This window comes from Saccostrea cucullata, unplaced genomic scaffold (assembly GCF_032062105.1).
Source record: "Saccostrea cucullata isolate Sc308-1 unplaced genomic scaffold, CSIRO_AGI_Scuc_v1 ctg383, whole genome shotgun sequence".
NCBI classification, from domain to species: Eukaryota; Metazoa; Mollusca; class Bivalvia; order Ostreida; family Ostreidae; genus Saccostrea; species Saccostrea cuccullata.
Window position 1 is genome coordinate 520,808 of NW_026933671.1, and position 19,466 is coordinate 540,273.

Consider the following 19,466-nt stretch of genomic DNA (forward strand, 5'->3'; position numbering starts at 1 on the left):
CAAGGAGCACACGGCGGATGTGACCGGTTAGCAGGGGATGCTCACTCCTCCATGGCACCTGATCCCACCTAGTATGATGTTTTTGAGGTCCGTGTTTGCTCTACTCCTATTTAGCATTGTTTTATGGACTTTTGATCTGGAATACAGTTCGTTATCTCCCTATGTTTCTTGAAAAACTTTTTTCTCTAGTTATGTATGTATGTAATATTTTTTTCAGTGTCAGTAACATATTGAATTTTCATCTCATTTATTTGATACCCTAGAACATGTACTAAGTCTGATCAATTTTTCCATCCAAGGCAGCTCATTGACAGATAAGTTTGTGTTAGACGAATTTCAACAACTTCGCTGTAAGTCGACACTTTGTAAATTTTATAGTCGCTCTAATGACCTTGTTGTTCTAATATTGGGTCGTATTTTTTAAATTTTATTTCTTTTTTTGAATGACTTGTTTCCTACCAATTGGTAGCTTTAGATTACAATTGCTGAAATTGAAATTGACTACAGGATTTTCCGTGTAAGTGACCATACATACGGTTCATGGCGGGCGTGATAGGTTTACAGGAGATGCTTACTCCTCTATAGGCACCTGATCCCACCTCTGGAATATCCAGGGGTCCGTGTTTTATGCCCGGTTCACAGATTTGTATTATTTATAGATTTCTTGATATCGATCACTGTTCGTCACCTTCACCTTTTTTTCATATTTAATAGAAATGGTATGGTCTATAAAAAAAGGGGAACATTATTACAGCAGGAGGTGGGAGAAAATCAGGTGATGGGTCCCAAAGCATTGATTGCATAAAAGAAAGATAAAATAAAGGTTATGTGAGAGAGAGAGAGAGAGAGAGAGAGAGAGAGAGAGAGAGAGAGAGAGAGAGAGAGAGAGAGAGAGTTATCGTCTTATTATTGCAACGACCACAGAAATAATGTAGGGAATCTTTCTAGCCCACTATGTGTCAGTGTGAAACTAATGATTCTTTTAACAAAACACCTAGACGTAGGCGTAGTCATGGACATCGACGAAATATAATATATGATGTCTCTTTTTATTCACTTTCACCCCTTGTTTATTAACAATTAGGTCTTCATCATATTTGCACAAAAATGTACTAGTTTCCCTTGAAAATTTTAAATAGACTATTTAAAGAAGTTCAAGCACGTGAAACTAAATTGAGTTCGATCTACTTATACTGGATTCCTTAACTTCATTAAAATCCGTATAAAGTGCATTACCGGATCCAGTAAATGCTCTGTCATCTTCTACCAAACCCCCATCTGAACTCCTCAAAAAATAGTAACATTGTACCTGCTGTGAAGGAGAAACCATAAACCTAATGTGCTTAAGCAGATAGTTAAATCAATTGTGGGTTCTCAAAAACACATAAGAACTAACAGAAAAATATAAAGTAATATTTTTGCAAGAGTCAGCAACATCTAAAAACTTTTCTTCACTTTATACTGTAACCATTCCTCACAATGAATTAAAGAATAAAAGTACCCTGTTGATAAAATATATATGGCGTTAACGATTGGTATTCAAGCTCAAAAGTCCGCCAAACAATACAAAATTGGAGCAGAGCAAACACGGACCTCCAAAACATCAGAGGTGGGATCAGGTGCCATGGAGGAATGAGCATCCTCTACCGACCGGTTACACCCGCCGTGTGCTCCTTGTCATGATCAAGTTTAAAACCGAGTCAGTGGGATTTCAACAGTCTCGTTTAAAGTCAGCATTTCGTAAATTCTGTTATCTAAATGATATCCCTCCTAGCAAATATAGCCTATCATTGAGTCTTATTACTTTTAGGAATCTGTTTTTATATTAATTCAAGTGCGGAATTTTTCGTACGAGACCAAAAAAATTATAGATCATTTAAATCAAAATTAATATTAACAACGTTGATGCATTAACTACTTTTTAAAAAGAAGTATACTTAATTTTTGCAATTACAGCATATCTTTTGGCCTCATAAAAGCCAAATTTTGAAAATCACCAGAAATCTACACAGCGGTATCTACTGTATAAAGATTTTTTCGTAAATTATTACAGTTTGAGTAAATTTTTACCATTTTTTGTTTCTGTGATATCACAGACTGTTTGGTTAAGTTCTTCCTTTACTTTTCAAGAAAAGGGACAAAATTCGTTCATTTCGTCCCTTTTCTTAGAAAACACGAAAGATAACCAAATAGTCTATCACATGACAGAAGCAAGAATTGGCAAAAATTTACTCAAACTGTAATAATTTATGAAAAAAAAATCTTTATTTTAAGAAAAGATGACAATATTGACGTAAATAATTCTTGATTATCTCTGAAAATCAAAACGCGGATTGTATGTCATCATCTTGACATCATATCTAACCTATGACTTCATGGCTGATGAGATTAAGTAATACTTTTATGTCTGCGAGTATCCCCCTGCTCATATTTTAATTTATGAACTTCTCCAACAAAGTTTGATCTTGGGAGCAAAAATAAAGCATTACGGGCAGAAATACTAGATAGTAGTCTTTTACAACTTCTGTGAAATTATTTTTTTTGTCTCTCTTTTTTTTAATCTGTTGTGATCTAATATAACTGTAATAAAAGTAAATAAGTAATTCAACAAGACATGGCTTCAGAAATTCTAAAACATTTATTTTCAATCTGCATTCTATACATGGCACTCTATTTTCACGAATTTCATTCGTACTAAGTTTCAAGGGAACACATACTCATTCATTTATACGGGCGAGTTCAGCCGTGTTTGGCACATCGTTCACATGCACGTGATCCCGATCACAAAAAACTATATATAGAACAATGGAACATACATAAAATATACAAGGAGAATATCACAGTTTAAATCAAACTGACAATTTTTGCACTAAATAAGGAGACACAACAAAAAGTCATACAAAACTCAACAAATTACGAAATTAAGAACATCTAAACGAAAAAAACCAACAGTTTAGAACTGGACGAGAGTTTGACTCATCGTTTGAAGACCTTTACACAAAAAGAACACATAGGAAAAGGAAACAAAGAATAAACATAACAAAATAAGGCTTGATGAATGTTGGAATCTGGATTTCAATGCTAAGTCGTCTGGTTTTCGATCTGATAAAGTTCATGGGTTGTATCCCTTTGTGTGGAGGATTCATACATCGCGAGATGGCGCCCTGGATCGATCGTTTGGCGCCATTCCATTTTCCGGGACCGTCTAGGCGGTACTGGCTAGGAAGACAGGGCCCAAAGAAGCAGCGCACCGCTAAGTATGGATCCTCAAAGAACATTTTAAGAAAATTTGGCCTGACTCCGATTTGTTCTGCTATTTGGTCCATGTAATCAATCCAAAATGTCTGAAAAAGTAAACATTTTTAAACTACAAAGGTGACATCCTAACAGATTTTATCATTTAATTCTTCTCAGTCTAATTTTGATTACTACAATTACTAGTAATCAATTTCTTTACCGTGTGTTATTTAGTTATTACCTGTAAGGTATGTCTTTGTGACGTCACGTATGTTTCATTCATCCAATCCCGCTTCTTTTCGATATCGGTAATCATTTCTGGGTAAGAGGGAAGTTTACATTGTCCTGCAGTGAAGATAAATATTCAATAATTTTGCAAAATAGAAACCGTTTGGGAAATTCAATTAATATAAGAATCGTTTCTAATTTTGCTTATGTTTAATATTTCCAGCTTACCAGTAAGAAGCCTCGAGTACCATCTGCTTTGGATTTCAGAAATCGGCATGATAGCACCAATGGCTTGGACTAATCCCACAATCCCTAGCGTCGGATGCGGAAGGTGAGGTGGAAACATATATTTGTACAGGCTGGTTTTGTTGTTCTCGATTTTGGTGATGGAGTCGTCTAAAAATGGGATCTTGTAGTCGTAACCCGTGGCGAACACTACGGCATCAATCTGCTCTGTTGTACCGTCCACAAAGCTGACGGTCCATTCCGTAAACTCGTGAACATCGGGGCGAACCTGAATAGCCCCGACCATGATTCGGAAAGGGAGTTCGTCGTTTATTGTTGGGTGTGTTTGGAAACATCTGCAACGCAAAAATCATAATCTATTATATTTGCACATTTATTCACATACACTGTAAATTAGAATAAAATTGTACACATATGAAGTTTAAAGCACGTCTCACCTTTGTGATGGTTTCACACCATAAGCTTCGTGATCAAAATTAAAGCTGCACATTTTTTCCACGCTCCACTGTAGCACAGATTTGGGGAGGGTGAATAAAAAGCGACTGTTGGCAATGGCGTCGGCTGGGTAGCCCCAGAATCCCTTCCTGCTTACTACCCATGCTCCGCGCCTCGTGCTTAAGTACACCTGGACATCAAATTCAAACATTACACATTTTAGAAGAACCATTTACGATCTATATACATATAGATAAAATTAAAAAAAATATTTTAGCAATTTTTAAATGAGTTTTCCCCTATTATCCATCTTGAAAGATTGTGCAAAGTTGAAGAACTGCATGAATCATTTATTATCATTCAAACTGTATATTTTCGTCTTTTTTAATCTCTTAAGAATTAGTGCTACCTACCTGTGATGCCGTGTGACTTAGGTCTACAGCGATATCTACACCTGAATTTCCAATGCCTACAACACAACGAAATACAAGTGTTAACAATTCAATTATGTGCAATAGGACAAAATAAGTTTTCTCATTTTATATCAAACAAATGGATATTCATCACTTGATATGTTTTAGATTATTTTTATGCATATTCATACTATGGGAAAATTAATATACAATTTTACAAAGCCAGGACAAATTATTACAACATAGAAATATACTCCAGTACATTCAAATTTCATGAAGTTTTTGTTATCACAAAATATGATCAATATTTTATTTAAATAAACTTACCAACAACTAAGACCCTTTTTCCGTGAAAATTTTTATTATCTCGATAAGTATGTGAGTGCATGTTGGTTCCCTTGAAATTTTCCAGACCACTAAATTTAGGCTGATGAGGGTAGGTATGGTGGCCAGTGCAAATCAGTACCCCATCAAAAGTATCTGTGATGGGTTCGTCAGTCCCAGGAGTGAAAGTGACCCTCCACCGTCCTGTTTCCTCATAATCGTCTGCAGGCACCACTCGTTTGACCGAGGTCTGGAATTTTATATAGTCCAATAAACCAAAGTTCTCAGCATACATTCGGAAGTACTTAAGGACATATTTGTGAGGCATGAATTTGGGAAAATCATCCGGAGGAGGAAAGTCGCTAAAAGCCATCATTTCTTTGCTAGTGTTTATTACACAAGAGTTATATACGCTCCCCTTTCCGACTTTAGGGATATCACTGTAGTTCCAGAGCCCTCCGATGTCATTTTCTCTTTCAAAGCACACGGGTTCGATACCCTCATCAAGGCAACATTTTATAGCAGTGAGACCACTGCAGCCTGCTCCGATAATTGCCACCCGTTTCATTTTATTTGAATTAAATTATTTTTTTTTCAATCCATAAACACGAAAACCAGCTCGGTTTTAAGTCGACAAATGCCAGTACAAACCGTGTGTTAAATGTTTATATACACATCGGCGAACAGCCGGGCGTGGACAAATCCAAGCTGACCATTCATCGCTAGACTGAACGCACCGCTAACCATCGGCTACTGTTTCAAGAAGCGGATTAAAATTTCACTTCTCGACTCTTCATTTAAAAATTTGAGAAAACTGTTCCATGACGATAGTAAATCGCTTTTTATATGATAGGTTTGGATATTTTTTTTCCGAGATATGCATTAAAAAAAGAAGAAGACTGAAATTGATATTTTAGTAGGACTTTGCAAGCAAGTTTATTTATTTTTACTGAAAAATTATTTATCGCTTAAAAATTAATTAATAAAAATAAATAATAAGCTGAAATGCATTCTCAGCAATATTCAATCCAACCTGAAGAATTCCCCTTAGGTAACATATTACTTAACTTATGTTGTATATAATAAGTAAAATGACAATTTAGGACACATTCTATTTATAGGTGACATATTGAATCTATCCCCTGGCAGCATTTTATCGGACATCAAAGGTGGGTTATGTAACTAATTACAAAATGTGTATTGGCTGAGAGAGAGAGAGAGAGAGAGTAATGGAAAATTATGTACTATATATTTTATTTATTATTTTGTATAAATGTATTATCCATTTAAGTATGGTGAAATATTGATTTCTCGTGAATTGTACAAACCAAAGGGATAACTACTAGAAATTCAAACCATTTTTTTTTGGGATACTTGCAAATTATACCCCCCCTCCCGCCACATTTTATCAAAAGTGACAAAATTTTAATCTTACTCATGTTACATTGAGAGGCCTTCTTTAAATTTTATTTGTAACAATTAAATTTGAATTTATAAAAGGTTAAATCATAAAATAACTAAGTTTTTAATATTGGCAAATAAATTTATTTTGGTAAACAAATCCAGAGATTTTTCCATGATGTTAAATAGGCACGAAAAAATGCAACATCTTGTCTTTAGGACCATAGCTTGATCATTACCGATGACCGTAGTCTCTTTATCTCAGCCATCGTCATTTTTCAAAATTAATTTTTTTTCCATCTCAATATCTTCTTGAATTTCAATTCGAGGTTTATCTTTCTGCCTTTTTCGTGATTTTTTTGACAAATATTTGTACACATTTGTGGAATGTAGCACTAATTATACGCAACATATAGCCCTAAATTGTCTAATTACTGTCAACTTACAAGGTCACCTATTTACAAGGTCACATATTAGACAGGTGCAAAATGCTCAGCTGACATCTAAAATTATGAGTATTTTACGAGTCCGAAGGGTTTCTTGACCACTGATACAACTTTTTCCACAGTGATATGATCCTCGATTTTTTTTTTATCTTGATATTAAAATATGTTTTTAGTAAAATTTTTCTGTCTTTATGAATGATTTGATACCCGCTGGATGCTCTTATGATTTTTGGTTGTAGTTCAAAGGATAAAATCTGCTAAATAACGATGTACAGCGTATAGAAGTAATTTAATTGCAAGTCCTCTTTTATTTTATATGGTAAAGTAGAAGCTACTTATATTTTTATTTGTCTTAATGCCAGTAAACTTTTCCAATGTTTTTTATTTGATTTTATGAAATTACACGTTTTATTATGGAGGATATATTCATCAAGTTTTGCAGAGAATGTTTTTTCTTATCTATTGCTAAAAATTGTACATAAGAAATATTTGGTAGAATGTTTTGTCAGTAGTAATTTAATAAATGTTAAAAATTATGTTTTTTTTAATTACTGGTAAATGGCTTCATCTGTTAAACTGTACATGATTTTCAAAAAGTGGGAATAGGTAGAATGAACCATCAGTATGTCTTCTAGCTATTCCCACTTTTTAAAAATCTCAATTCCACCTATTCCCACTTGCAAATAACAATAGATGTTTAGATTTACCTGTATTTTGTACATTTTAAGACAGAAAGTAATGAATACATCTATGAGAAAATATGATTTATTTCGGATTTTTGAAATAAGAAGATCTTACAAGAAAAAGCAACTTAAAACCTAAATTCAAGAACATACTAGTAGTTAATTAATTCCACCTATTCCCACATGAAATCTTACCTTTTTCTACATGATTTTCAAAAAGTGGGAATAGGTAGAATGAACCAATATCAGTATGCTTAAAATTCAAAAGAATAACTGTGTCTCATGAGTCATTTCCAAGGAAGAACAAAGCGAAGTGAGTTTTTTTTAATAATATTAGTATCTTCTGTTGAAGATTACACCAGGCGATGGGAAAAACACGATAAAGTAGATCTTGACACGTTGTCAGAATGCATAAAATGTATCAAATGCATGTTAAAATCCCGCATTAAGCGATTGAGGGGCAAAATGAAAACGAACTGTCCTTTTGTGTTTAGTTATTCAGAAGTGAAACTGAAAAGAATGAGATAGATTGCATAATCTGTAAGTACTGGTCCCTAGTGACAAAGCAGGTAACACAATGTCTTTGTAAGGCTCATTATATACAATGTAGAGGTACTGGGATTTGGGAATATATTCTACGATTGGTAATTCAACTCAAACCCAAAGCATCTCTAAGGAGGAAATTCTTCAAAATCATGTCAGTTTTGAATATTTTTAATATTCCTAACAACCAAAATGAATTGAATTACCATGTCTATATACCCAGTATTGGATTCCAAAACTTCAGAAAAATCCTTACAACCAAAGATTTACTTCTTACTAAGATATTAATAGTAATGAAGGTGAAACTTCAGGAGTACTGTGCAACAATATATTCGAGAAGTGGTGCAAATCAGATGTGGATACTTAAAAATGTAAAGGAACTTTAATTTTGGAAAATTTATAATAACAAAATTTTACCAATATTTACGACTTTTCAACTTTATATACTTCCCCACGATAAATTAAAGTCCAGGCTTTTTTGGTATCACTGACATCAATAAAAATGGGACTCATTAATTAACTTACCTTGCTGTTTTCATTTGAAAAAGTTTGTTAAGACATTCTGATTGTACACACAAGTACTCTGAGGTTGATATTAAAAAGATGCTTGAGTTTCTGATTGACAATATCTATGTGGTTTTTGGAGACCAGGTTTTTCAACAATCTATTAGAATTCTGATTGTACCAATTGCACCCCGTTATTAGCAGACCTATTTTTGTATTCATATGAAGCAGATTTGTCCAAAATCGTATACGTGAAAAGAAGAAAACACTTGCCGTGACCTTCAGCTCGACATTTAGATATATCGACAAAGTATTGTCAATTAACAATGGTTATTTCCATTCTTATGTCGATATGATCACAGGAGTTACCTATCAATTTTACCGAACATTTTCAGTAAATTAAAAAAAACCCATAATACCTATAAAAATAACACGTATTATAAGTATTGCGTATTATTTTTAAATTCACTGAAAATTTCGGTAAAACTGATAGGTATGCAAACTTCTGTGATGCTATATATCCCGGTGAGCTTGAAATAAAAGATAACACAGAGTCTGACACATCTATTTCATATTTATATATTTTACTTGAAAAAGACGCCAATGTTAATCTTACACCAAGCTTTATGATAAATGAAATGACTAACTTTTCGGTCCTTCGGATGAGACCGTTTAAACCGAGGTCCTGTGTCGCAGTAGGTGCTGGCACGAAAAAGATCCCTCCCTGCTCAATGGCTCTAAGTGCTGAGTATAGGACAAAATTTGCAGCTCTCCACCGGCAAGTGGTGGCGTCTACATATGAGTGAAAAATTCTCGAGAGGGACGTTAAACAATAATCAATCAATCATCGTCATCTTCCCTTACTTATGCAGCAATATACCTTCCGCGCCTGCATACGGAGTTTATATCTCACAGTTGATTCGATACGCAAGAGCATGCTCTACGTAAGTGCAATTTCTAAAACGAGGTAAATTATTGACCAACTAGTTGATGAAACAAGAATATCAACAGTTTCGTTTAAAGTCATCATTTCGTAAGTTCTATGGTTGATACAGTGACCTTGTCAGCAAATACAGTTTATCATTGAGTCAAATGCTGACTGACATTTTTCATACTTATTGTTAGTCCATTATTTATACACTTAATTGACGACAGATTTTCCCGATCATGACATAAAATCTAAGTTAAAATAGTGGCTTCCTTGTAACTACTAAGTTGAAATAAGGGCTAAAATGTTACTTCTAAGATGAAATAATGGCTTCAATGTAACTTCCAAGCTGAAATAATGGTTGTCTTGTGACTTCTTAGTTGAAATAATGACTTTCGTGTGATTTCTAAGTTGAAATAATAGCTTTCGCGTGACTTCTAAGTAGAAATTATAGCTTTCGCGTGACTTCTAAGTAGAAATTATAGCTTTCGCGTGACTTCGAAGTTGAAATAGTGGCTTCAGTGTAACTTCTAAGTTGAAATAATGGCTTCAATATAACTTCTAAGTTGAAATGGCTTCAATATAACTTCTAAGTTGAAATAGTGGCTTCAGTGTAACTTCTGAGTTGAAAGAGTGACTTCAATGTAACTTCTAAGTTGAAAAAATGGCTTCAGTGTGACTTGTAAGCTGAGATACTAGTAATGGGTTCAGTGTAACTTCTAAGTGAAAATAATAGCTTGCGTGTATCTTTAAAGTTGAAATAATGACTTTCGTGTAACTTCTAAGTGGAAATAGTGTCTTTCGTGTATCTTCTAATTTAATTAATGGCTTCCTTGGTAATTTTCTTCTCCTGATGGCATTTAAGAGTTCCTGTCGTCGCTTGCAAGTCACTCTCTGATAAAGGTTCCAATACAAAGCACATTTGCATTGCTTTTTTGCTTACAATTTTCAATTTCTATTTTGAATTGAGAAAATATTAATATAATGATATGAACTTACATAAAATTTTAAATTCTAAATGACCATGACATTCTCCATAGCCTTATACCAAACAGCTGTGTACATATGTTTTAATGCCCTGTTCACACGGAGAGTTTAATTCGAATTAAACGTAAAGTTACTGCGAATTAGCTTCGCTTAGCGTTCACACGGAGAATTTAATGCGAATTAGTTTAATTCGAATTAGTTTACTGCGCATTAAATTACTTCGCATTAGCTCCGTGTGAACGCTAAGCGAAGCTAATTCGAATTAAATTTTGGGGCATGCGTAATGGCAAAATTAAGTCAAATGCATCATGCCGGTGGTAAACTTTAAGTTCTTGTGCTATTTTTGAGTCAAAAAATAAGAAAAAATGTCTTAATCACTAAAATATGTCTCCAGACACTGTGACATTATGTCAAATGCATCTGCTTCTGCATAAGGTGACGTGATTTGCAAATGACGTCATAAATTCCACAACTGCTGAAGTAAAATTTTAATTCGCATAAGTTTACTTCGCATTAGCTGTCGTGTGAACGCAATTTAATTCGCATTAGTTCGATTCGCATTAGTTTACTTCGCATTAATTAACTGCGAATTAAACTTGTCGTGTGAACAGGGCAATGACGTCATTTGCAAATCACGTCACCTTCTGCAGAGCAGATCCATTTGACATATGCCCTGTTCACACGGAGAGTTTAATTCGAATTAAACGTAAGTTTACTGCGAATTAGCTTCGCTTAGCGTTCACACGGAGAATTTAATGCGAATTAGTTTACTTCACATTAGTTTACTGCGCATTAAATTACTTCGCATTAGTTTTGTGTGAACGCTAAGCGAAGCTAATTCGAATTAAATTTTGGGGCATGCGTAATGGCGAAATTCAGTCAAATGCGCTATTCGGTGGTGACAGTACTTTGCTATTTTTAATTCACGTGAGTTAATCACTAAAATATGCAGACACTGTGACATTATGTCAAATGCATACTTATGCATAAGGTGACGTGATTTGCAAATGACGTCACAGACGCCTGACAGTAGAAGAAAATTTTTAATTCGCATTAGTTTACTTCGCGTGTGAAGCTTCGTGTGAACGCAAATTAACAAATTTGTCGCATTAGTTTTTCATTAATTTCAAAAATAGCACTAGTACCTATATAGCTGACCATCGGCAAGTGGTATTTGACTAAATTTTGCCATTACGCATGCGTCAGAATTTAATTCGAATTAGCTTCGCTTAGCGTTCACACGGAGCTAATGCGAAGTAATTTAATGCGCAGTAAACTAATTCGAATTAAACTAATTCGCATTAAATTCTCCGTGTGAACGCTAAGCGAAGCTAATTCGCAGAAACTTTACGTTTAATTCGAATTAAACTATCCGTGTGAACAGGGCATAAATTCTGACGCCTGCGTAATGGCAAAATTTAGTCAAATACCACCTGTCGATGGTCAGCTATAGGTACTTGTGCTATTTTTGAGTAAAAAACTAAGGAAAATTTTGTTAATCATTAAAATGTGTGTACAGACAATGTGACATTATGTCAAATGGATCTTGAAGGTGATGTGATTTGCAAATGACGTCATAATAGCCGTGCTGACGCCGGGCTGCAGAAGTAAAATTTTAATTCGCATTAGTTTACTTCGCATTAGCTGTCGTGTGAACGCAATTTAATTCGCATTAGTTTGATTCGCAGTAGTTTACTTCGCATTAATTTACTGCGAATTAAACTCTCCGTGTGAACAGGGCATAAGTTTTATAGGGTGTGCTCGATTCGCTGATATTGGACCCATCACTGACTACAAATTGACATTGTTGGTGTGTCACTTTTCTTTGTTTCTTTACTTTCTTGATATTGATTTCAATATTTTAAATTCATTTTCCCCAATTTTACCAATTCCCTTGAATATAAAGGATAAATTTGATTTTGACCCTGGACCTTATGACCTTGAACTCTATATCTTCCTATCGATGTCTAACATAATTGACTTACTTCATTCTAATTCGTTGTGATTAGGTACAAATCCACTTTTCAAAACTTTTTTTTTGGGGGGGGGGTCAGTTAAAATTAACTGCAACCTTTGATTCCGACTATTTTAAAAATATGGTTTTGGTAGCAGAAAAAATGTAGGAAAGGAAAAATATTCTATCTATAAATAAGATATCATGATATTAAATTCTAAACAAACCTAAAGCTGGCTCAACTTCAAAAGCAAGAATTATAAACACATTCATTTGTCCAAAGGAAAAGTATGTCGGGGAATAGGTTTAAATACATTTTTCAGGTGCTTAAGGACTGGCGGATGTAAAGTCAATTATCACACCAAAGGAATATGTCTTTAGAAATTATTTCTTAAATGTTCGTAGAACTTTCATCGCTCTAGTTCACCCTTAAATGTACTTTGGATGGCGAGACATTATCTTTAATAAATGACCAATCTACAGCCACTATCGCTAATAGCCGGGCGGCAGTGTTTATTACGTTGTGCTGACACCATAGCCGACGGCCCCTTACGACCTTGATCTAAAAATTCTTTTATTCCATTTTTTTCACAGGATGCTTTAAATCACGTTGTGAATTTTATATGACCATGTGTCAGGGGTTTAATGCTGGGTTTAAATAAAAACAAAGCATAGAAAAAATCAGAAGATTATAAACCAATTAAGTGACAGGTGTCATTAGCCGCCCTTGAAGAAAGCCTTAATATGTCTTAATCTGATGTCCATCATCATCGCCACCTTTGGCTGCGGTGCCTGGGTTCAGAAAAGTGAAGGTCATCTGGAATTAAATCGCTGGCACTCAGACGCTTGACCCATTTCTGCCGATTTGCCAGACACTTCCTCTGCTGACCACTAGTGGCGTCATTCACTCTTACAGCCAAGCATAAACATTTCGGTCAGTGACCAGTTACGAAACTGACCACTGTATCTAAAAGCGGGCATTTGTTTATAAAGAGATGATTATACAAGCTGTGCCGTGAAGTTTTACAGGTACATTTTTCCGTCCAGGTTCCTGGCCACTTAACATGCCCCGTACTCTGCCAAATGGGGGGAGCACCTGCATCTAGTCAACATTCTTATTCAACATTCTTACAGATGCGCAATTGTTGGCCCCTGCCAGATTTATGAAATTGTTTTCTGCAAGTTTATACTTCAGAGTAACATGAATATGTATTGATAAAGACATTTGAAGCAGAACTCTCATCTATTCCTGAATCTATTCCTTTTTTCCACCTTCTGCGTCACTAGTATAATATTTTCCATTGTTTATGTATGATATATTACTGTTTTGTATGTGCCAAATATTAAAAGGTCCAAATTCCGGTCTGACTGACCTTCCCTGGGATCAAGATAACCAGGAAGCCATAAGGAACTTTGTTGATACGCATGTCACAATACGTCATTACAGTCTTAGTTGATTATCATGGTATTTTTAAACAGGAAATGTGTTGAATATAGCACAGTGGATATTTACCAATAAATCTTAAAAATAGCATTTATCGGAATGCCACGGCTGACTTAAACATCCGAAAGATCTCTATTACGAGACTATGACCATTATTATATTTCAAAGATTTTTCATTGCTTACTCAGAAGTATATGAATTAAAACTTTGAAACATAATAATGGTCATATTCTAATTAGAATCATAACAAAATATAAAACAAACAAATCAAACAAAAAAGTACAAAATCAAGAATTATGCTTTTAAAAAAAATTACAGTATGGTTAATCAAACTCAAACTTATGATCAATCAAACAACAAAAACTTTATCATGAATGAAAAGTTGCTATATTGCAAAAATGGATGCATAAAATTACCGTTTCATTTTCAAAGCAGTCATTACTGCAATTTACTCAGAATCACTATAAAATAGTATACATTACCACTACATTAAAAGTATATACGAATTCTCTTCTGATAACCAGTGTCTTATGTAAGTGTATCCTGTGCTTTGAATGGATTGAAGAGCCATGTAACAGTTGACCATGGACACATCTTCAAAAAAAAAAAAAAAAAAAAAAAAAAAGAAAAGAAATCAAATAGATGAAAAAATAAAAAACAATCGGATTATTTGACTTGTTTAGAATTTAATTGAATTCATTGTTTCAAATAAAACAGCGAAATAAATCTTGAGAGATAAAGAATGATATTTAGCAGATTTAAATATATTTTAATACTTTATTCAAAGGAAATGAATGTTGCAACATCACAAAAAATACGCATTTTATTTTATTTGTTTTTTCTATTTATTAGTTTCTATTTGGATCACGAACTAAACAAAAATTAAATTAGTCAAAAAGAAATGAAATTTTACATTCAATAACTGCAATAAACAGTTCCTTTGAAAACACAAAGTTATAAAAGCAAGAAAATTAGGAAAATTTGGGAAAGCCATTTTTCACAGGAACCTAAGATCTTTTATATTTTCAAAAGAAAAAAAACCTTAGATGGAAATCGAGCCATGGGAAATTTAAACGCACGTAGAGTTGAAGAGAGAAATATTACATATTCTTTCACAAACACAATACCACTGCCTTGTCCGATTAAGTCTTTTTTTGTGGGAAGCTGACAAGTCATTTAGAATATGTAAACGAGGCACAGCTGCCAGAAGGAGCCGTATAGCAGTATCATCTCATTATTCTGCTTTATGAATTTTTGCATGCGCCCCTGAATGTCAGGCCAACCGTAGGTCAGAGTAAAAACAAGTTTTTTGTGTTTAGAGGGACTTCTTCACCGGCCAACAACCCGTCACACCCAGAGATAATGATTTCAACTTTTAAACCTTGACAGACAAATGAATACAGAAACAATGTGTCTTACATTCCCTGAAGGATTCTCACGTATCGATATTGGCTGGATTCATGATTTATCATTTGCATAAATGTATTGGTAAAAAATAAAAATAATGATAATTTGAACAATTTCTCAAATCAAAGTAATTCTAAGACGCGTACTATTCATAACAGTTGCCTCCTTCATATATATATTATTTTCCTTAAAATTCTCTATGCAAGTAACACCTTTAAAGGATGTTTTTTAGTTAATACGTTTTGGTATAAACGAACCACGAGGCAAGGCCGTCAAAATTAGTTGTAAACTGGATGCATTTACAACTCTTACCTTTAAAATAAAATCGAAAATATTGTATATAGAAAAGAATCAATTTTTCTCAACTATTTATAACTCTGTGAACTGGATTTTCGAGGGGGAAAAGTCATTTTTAGAAATTTTAGCAGTGTAAGAAAGAAAGACTTTTAAAATAAAGAAATAAAATTAAAAAAAACAATCAAACTAAGTACTAGTAAGGCTTTTTAGGAGAAGCAAAATATGCGTTGTTTGCCTGGTCATGTTGCTGTGAGTGATCACACAAGCCCCTGGACATTCGATATGATTGGCATCCTGCCTTCATACTTATATACATGGTTCTATCGTAATCTATAATTTACAGCTAGTGCAACAGATTTTTATACCATCGTTATTAACTATTCTAGGGCATATAGCTATCTGCAACAATCTTTTTATGCTGAGAAAACTTAAATCTTGCCCATAACTGATGCTAAAAATTTCTTATTTTGCATGTTTATTCTTTTTTTTTAGGTACCAACTTTGACCTTTATCTTGAAGTTTAACATACATTTGCAAAATAACCCCCGAATTTAAACCTTTTCCACAACCATTGATCGGTTTGAGCTATTAGGGCTTTTACATTGCTCGTGTTTTCTTGTGTTCAGACCTTTCATTGAGTAACAACAATTAAGATTTTACTTTGAGTGTGATCTAATTTTGAAAATCTTTGGCCATAACTTTATAACGGTGGTTTCTAATGCGTTCATATACTATAAGTGCATTCCTTGGGACAAGTCCTTTCTTTGAGTACCTAATATTTAAAAACAAGATGTTTTCGTGAAACACTGGTGTTCCGTATGACAGCTTATGACGTTGGTTAAAGATATTCTAATGCAAGTCAGACTCAAAGGTCAAAGTCAAAATTAAAACTGATGTTACCCGAAGAAAGGACTTTTGTCACTGAATATACTCATAAAATGCAAATGTCTAAACTCCAAATATGCAAAAGTTATGACCAAAGTTAATTTTTTTAAATGTAGGTTAAATTCTTAGGTCAAGGTCAAAAGGTAAACCTTAATGGTCCTTATGGGAAGGCCTTGTCAAAAGAAAAATAAACGTCTAGGCACCACCTATTTTAAGATTTTCAGAAGTAGTTAAAGACCAAAATCAAGGTTACAAGATCAAAATTGTTGCCAACTGAAGGAAGGCCTTGTCACTAGAAATACACCTGTGAAATATGAAAGCCCTAATATAAAAGGTTTGATAGTTAATATCAGAGTTTAAGTTTTTAAAAAGTCTTTTAAACTCTCTAGTCAAGGTCAAAAGGGTCAAAAATACTTTTATCGATGGTAAACAATAATTAAACATTTGAAGTATGAAAGCCCTAGCACCAACTGTTCAAAAGTTGTGGAAAAGTTTGAAGTTTTGAAATTTTTTGCAAAAGTGGAACAATCTCCAATGTCAAGGTCAAGAGATCAAATATGTTGGTACCCAAAGGAAGGTCTTACGAAATATGAAAGCCATTGCTCGAACCAATTAAAAGTTAAGAGCAAGCTTAAGGTTAATGATTTTACGGACAAACAGAAATGCAGACAAACAAACAGATGGACAGGGCAAAAACTATATCTTCGATTACGGGGGCATAAAAACTTTAACATGCCTAAAACTCTGGAACATTTGCTGCTAGGTATTTCAATTTTCACTTCCATGTGAAAAGAACTTTCTTTGGTACAATTATATTTATGACCTTTAATCTCGGAGTATGATCTATGTTTTGAAAAACGTGTAACCTTGGCCACATTATTTGAAAAGTGGGTAGTAGAGCTACTATATATTTCAAACGTGTTTTCCTTTTTACAATAACTTTCAACATTGAATATCAACATTGAAATCTTGACCTTGGAGTTTGACCTTAATTTCTTAGGTAACCTTGGCCTGGAGCTGACATACACAGACATTAGTGGTTTACAAACACTTGTTGATTGTCTTGACCTTAAATTTCAACGAATATTTAATTTCATTGTCTTCAATGAATAAAAATTTTACGAATTCTCTTTTAAATTGAGAATGCTTTATCATCTCATGATTTGCTGTCCTTTTCATAAGATAAAAAGATGGAAGAGTTCATGCATGTATATTATTATTTTCTTTCACTAAAATTCTTTATTTTCTCCATTTACAAGGACAAGCCACACGGATCTTTAAAAGACGAATATTAATTATAAAACTGCTTCCTTCTTAACGAATTTATTAAATGTTTAGAAATCGGAGATTAATATTACTACCTGTATATACCGAGTAATGAGAAAGTCATTGTTCTCGACTTATCGCATTCTCATCCTCACCTTTTAGTTATGAGGCTTATTTCGACCTTCTTTTTCACCTTCCTTTATACATCCATTAATGCCAAACTATTCAGAATGGGTTTGACGTACAAACCAATGCTATTTTAAAGATAACGCCTTCTAAAACGACTATTTATACCGACGTAAATGTAAACACAAAAATGTACCCTTTTTCTGGAAATCAACATGTTGAAAAACAAGTTGTGATTGTTAAACGCCAATGCCCCCGTATGCCAGCTAATGATTAAAGATATTTTTAGATGTACTCAAAACTTTAAGACCAAAAATTTTAAAATATTGATACCAAAAAAGATTACAACGCATGAAATGTACCTAAAATATGTGAAAACTCTAGAAACAACCATTCAGAAATTATAACCAGGATTAATTTATTTCTAAAAGACGGCCTTGTACCAAAATTAGGCACAGTACTTTAAAAAGATTGAAATAAAGGAAAAATAATATCACAAGGATTATATGAAAAAATCTTCACAAGTAATAGGCTAGGTTAGGTTTTTTTTTTCAAATATAGATCATAGCCAAAGGTCGAGGCCATGGGATAAAAATGGTATTACCAAAAAAGGCATTGTCACAAGAAAATACACTTGATAAATGAAATCTCTAGCATTAACCATTCAAAAGTAATGGCCAATGTTAAAGTTTTTCAAAAGGACGTCAAACTCAGAGGTCAAGGTCAAAATGATCGAAATTGTTGGTACTTAAAAGCTCTGGCTACATGAAATACTTGCACATTGAAGTAGAAGTACCAGCACTAACCATTCAAAAGTTTTGGCAAAGTTTGAAGTTTAGTAAAATTTTTGCAAAAACTAAGGTCAAGGTAAAGAAGTAAATATATTCAGGTACCCAAAGTGAGATGCTGGCACAAGGAATGCAGATTTGAAATTTGGGAGCCCTAGCTCCAATCTTTCAAATGTCATGGGCAAAGTTAAAGTTTTTATTCGAGCGAACAGGTTGAAAGAAAAGCAAACAGACGGACAGACAGTCAAAACTATATACACCCGAACCTCAGTATACGGGGGCATAAAGATTCCCGTCTAGACATTTTATAGTTAAATATCCCCTATTCTTAACTATTGTCAGTATTTTACTTATTAACAATTGCCAATGATATTGCATGATTAAACAAAACGACATGTTTTGGCTAGCAATTGCTTAAATAAGTTGTACTTTTAAAGTATAAATATCGACGAATATTTGGCTAGCGTTCGTCTGTTGGTTACTAGACAATGATTCAGCTCTTCTTCTGGACTGTTAACACTACATAAAGAAAACATGTTACAAATTCCTCACATATTCTTGAGATTTGTTCACCTTAGTTCCTAATAAAAAAAAAATGGTGTACAATTTTTACAGCATTATGGTGCTCAAACAAAATCGTGATTCTCCATTAAGCTTCAGTCTATTAAACTCTAAAGAAAAGTCTATCAAAGTACATGTGAATTTTTAAGAAAAGAAGACCTTCGGTTGTAGCACGCCAACAGCATGATTAGAGATGTGGGTCAGAAATATATATTGGTCATCTGGGAAGTCGCCAAATCGCATTGAGTGTCAATGACCACAGTCCAGCAGACGGCTGAGTGCCCGGGGGTAAGTAGATGCAGGTGCGAGATTGGACAATACTGCTTCATCTCTCACACATCACTGGCCTTGTCATGGAAAGAA

The 19,466-nt window shown here is 33.9% G+C and overlaps 1 protein-coding gene across 1 annotated transcript; it reads right to left on the minus strand.

Moving 5' to 3' along the window:
- Positions 1–2,623: 2,623 nt before the first annotated feature.
- Positions 2,624–5,451, minus strand: LOC134238923 (flavin-containing monooxygenase 5-like). The gene is made up of 6 exons (XM_062721040.1): positions 4,887–5,451; positions 4,560–4,615; positions 4,149–4,336; positions 3,694–4,046; positions 3,479–3,582; positions 2,624–3,344 (listed from the first exon to the last, which is right to left on the minus strand). The coding sequence occupies exons 1-6, from the start codon at positions 5,449–5,451 to the stop codon at positions 2,994–2,996; spliced, it is 1,617 nt and encodes a 538-aa protein (XP_062577024.1). The 3' UTR covers positions 2,624–2,993.
- Positions 5,452–19,466: the final 14,015 nt, after the last annotated feature.

What these genes read in the sequence shown, in the direction of transcription:
- LOC134238923 (XM_062721040.1), bottom strand. Translation starts at nt 5,451, where the DNA reads ATGAAACGGGTGGCAATTATCGGAGCAGGCTGCAGTGGTCTCACTGCT. An exon ending in AAAAAGGGTCTTAGTTGTTG is followed by an intron (nt 4,616 to 4,886) that starts GTAAGTTTATTT and finishes GTTGTGTTGTAG; the next exon opens with GCATTGGAAATTCAGGTGTA. An exon ending in CACAAAGACATACCTTACAG is followed by an intron (nt 3,345 to 3,478) that starts GTAATAACTAAA and finishes TTACTTTTTCAG; the next exon opens with ACATTTTGGATTGATTACAT.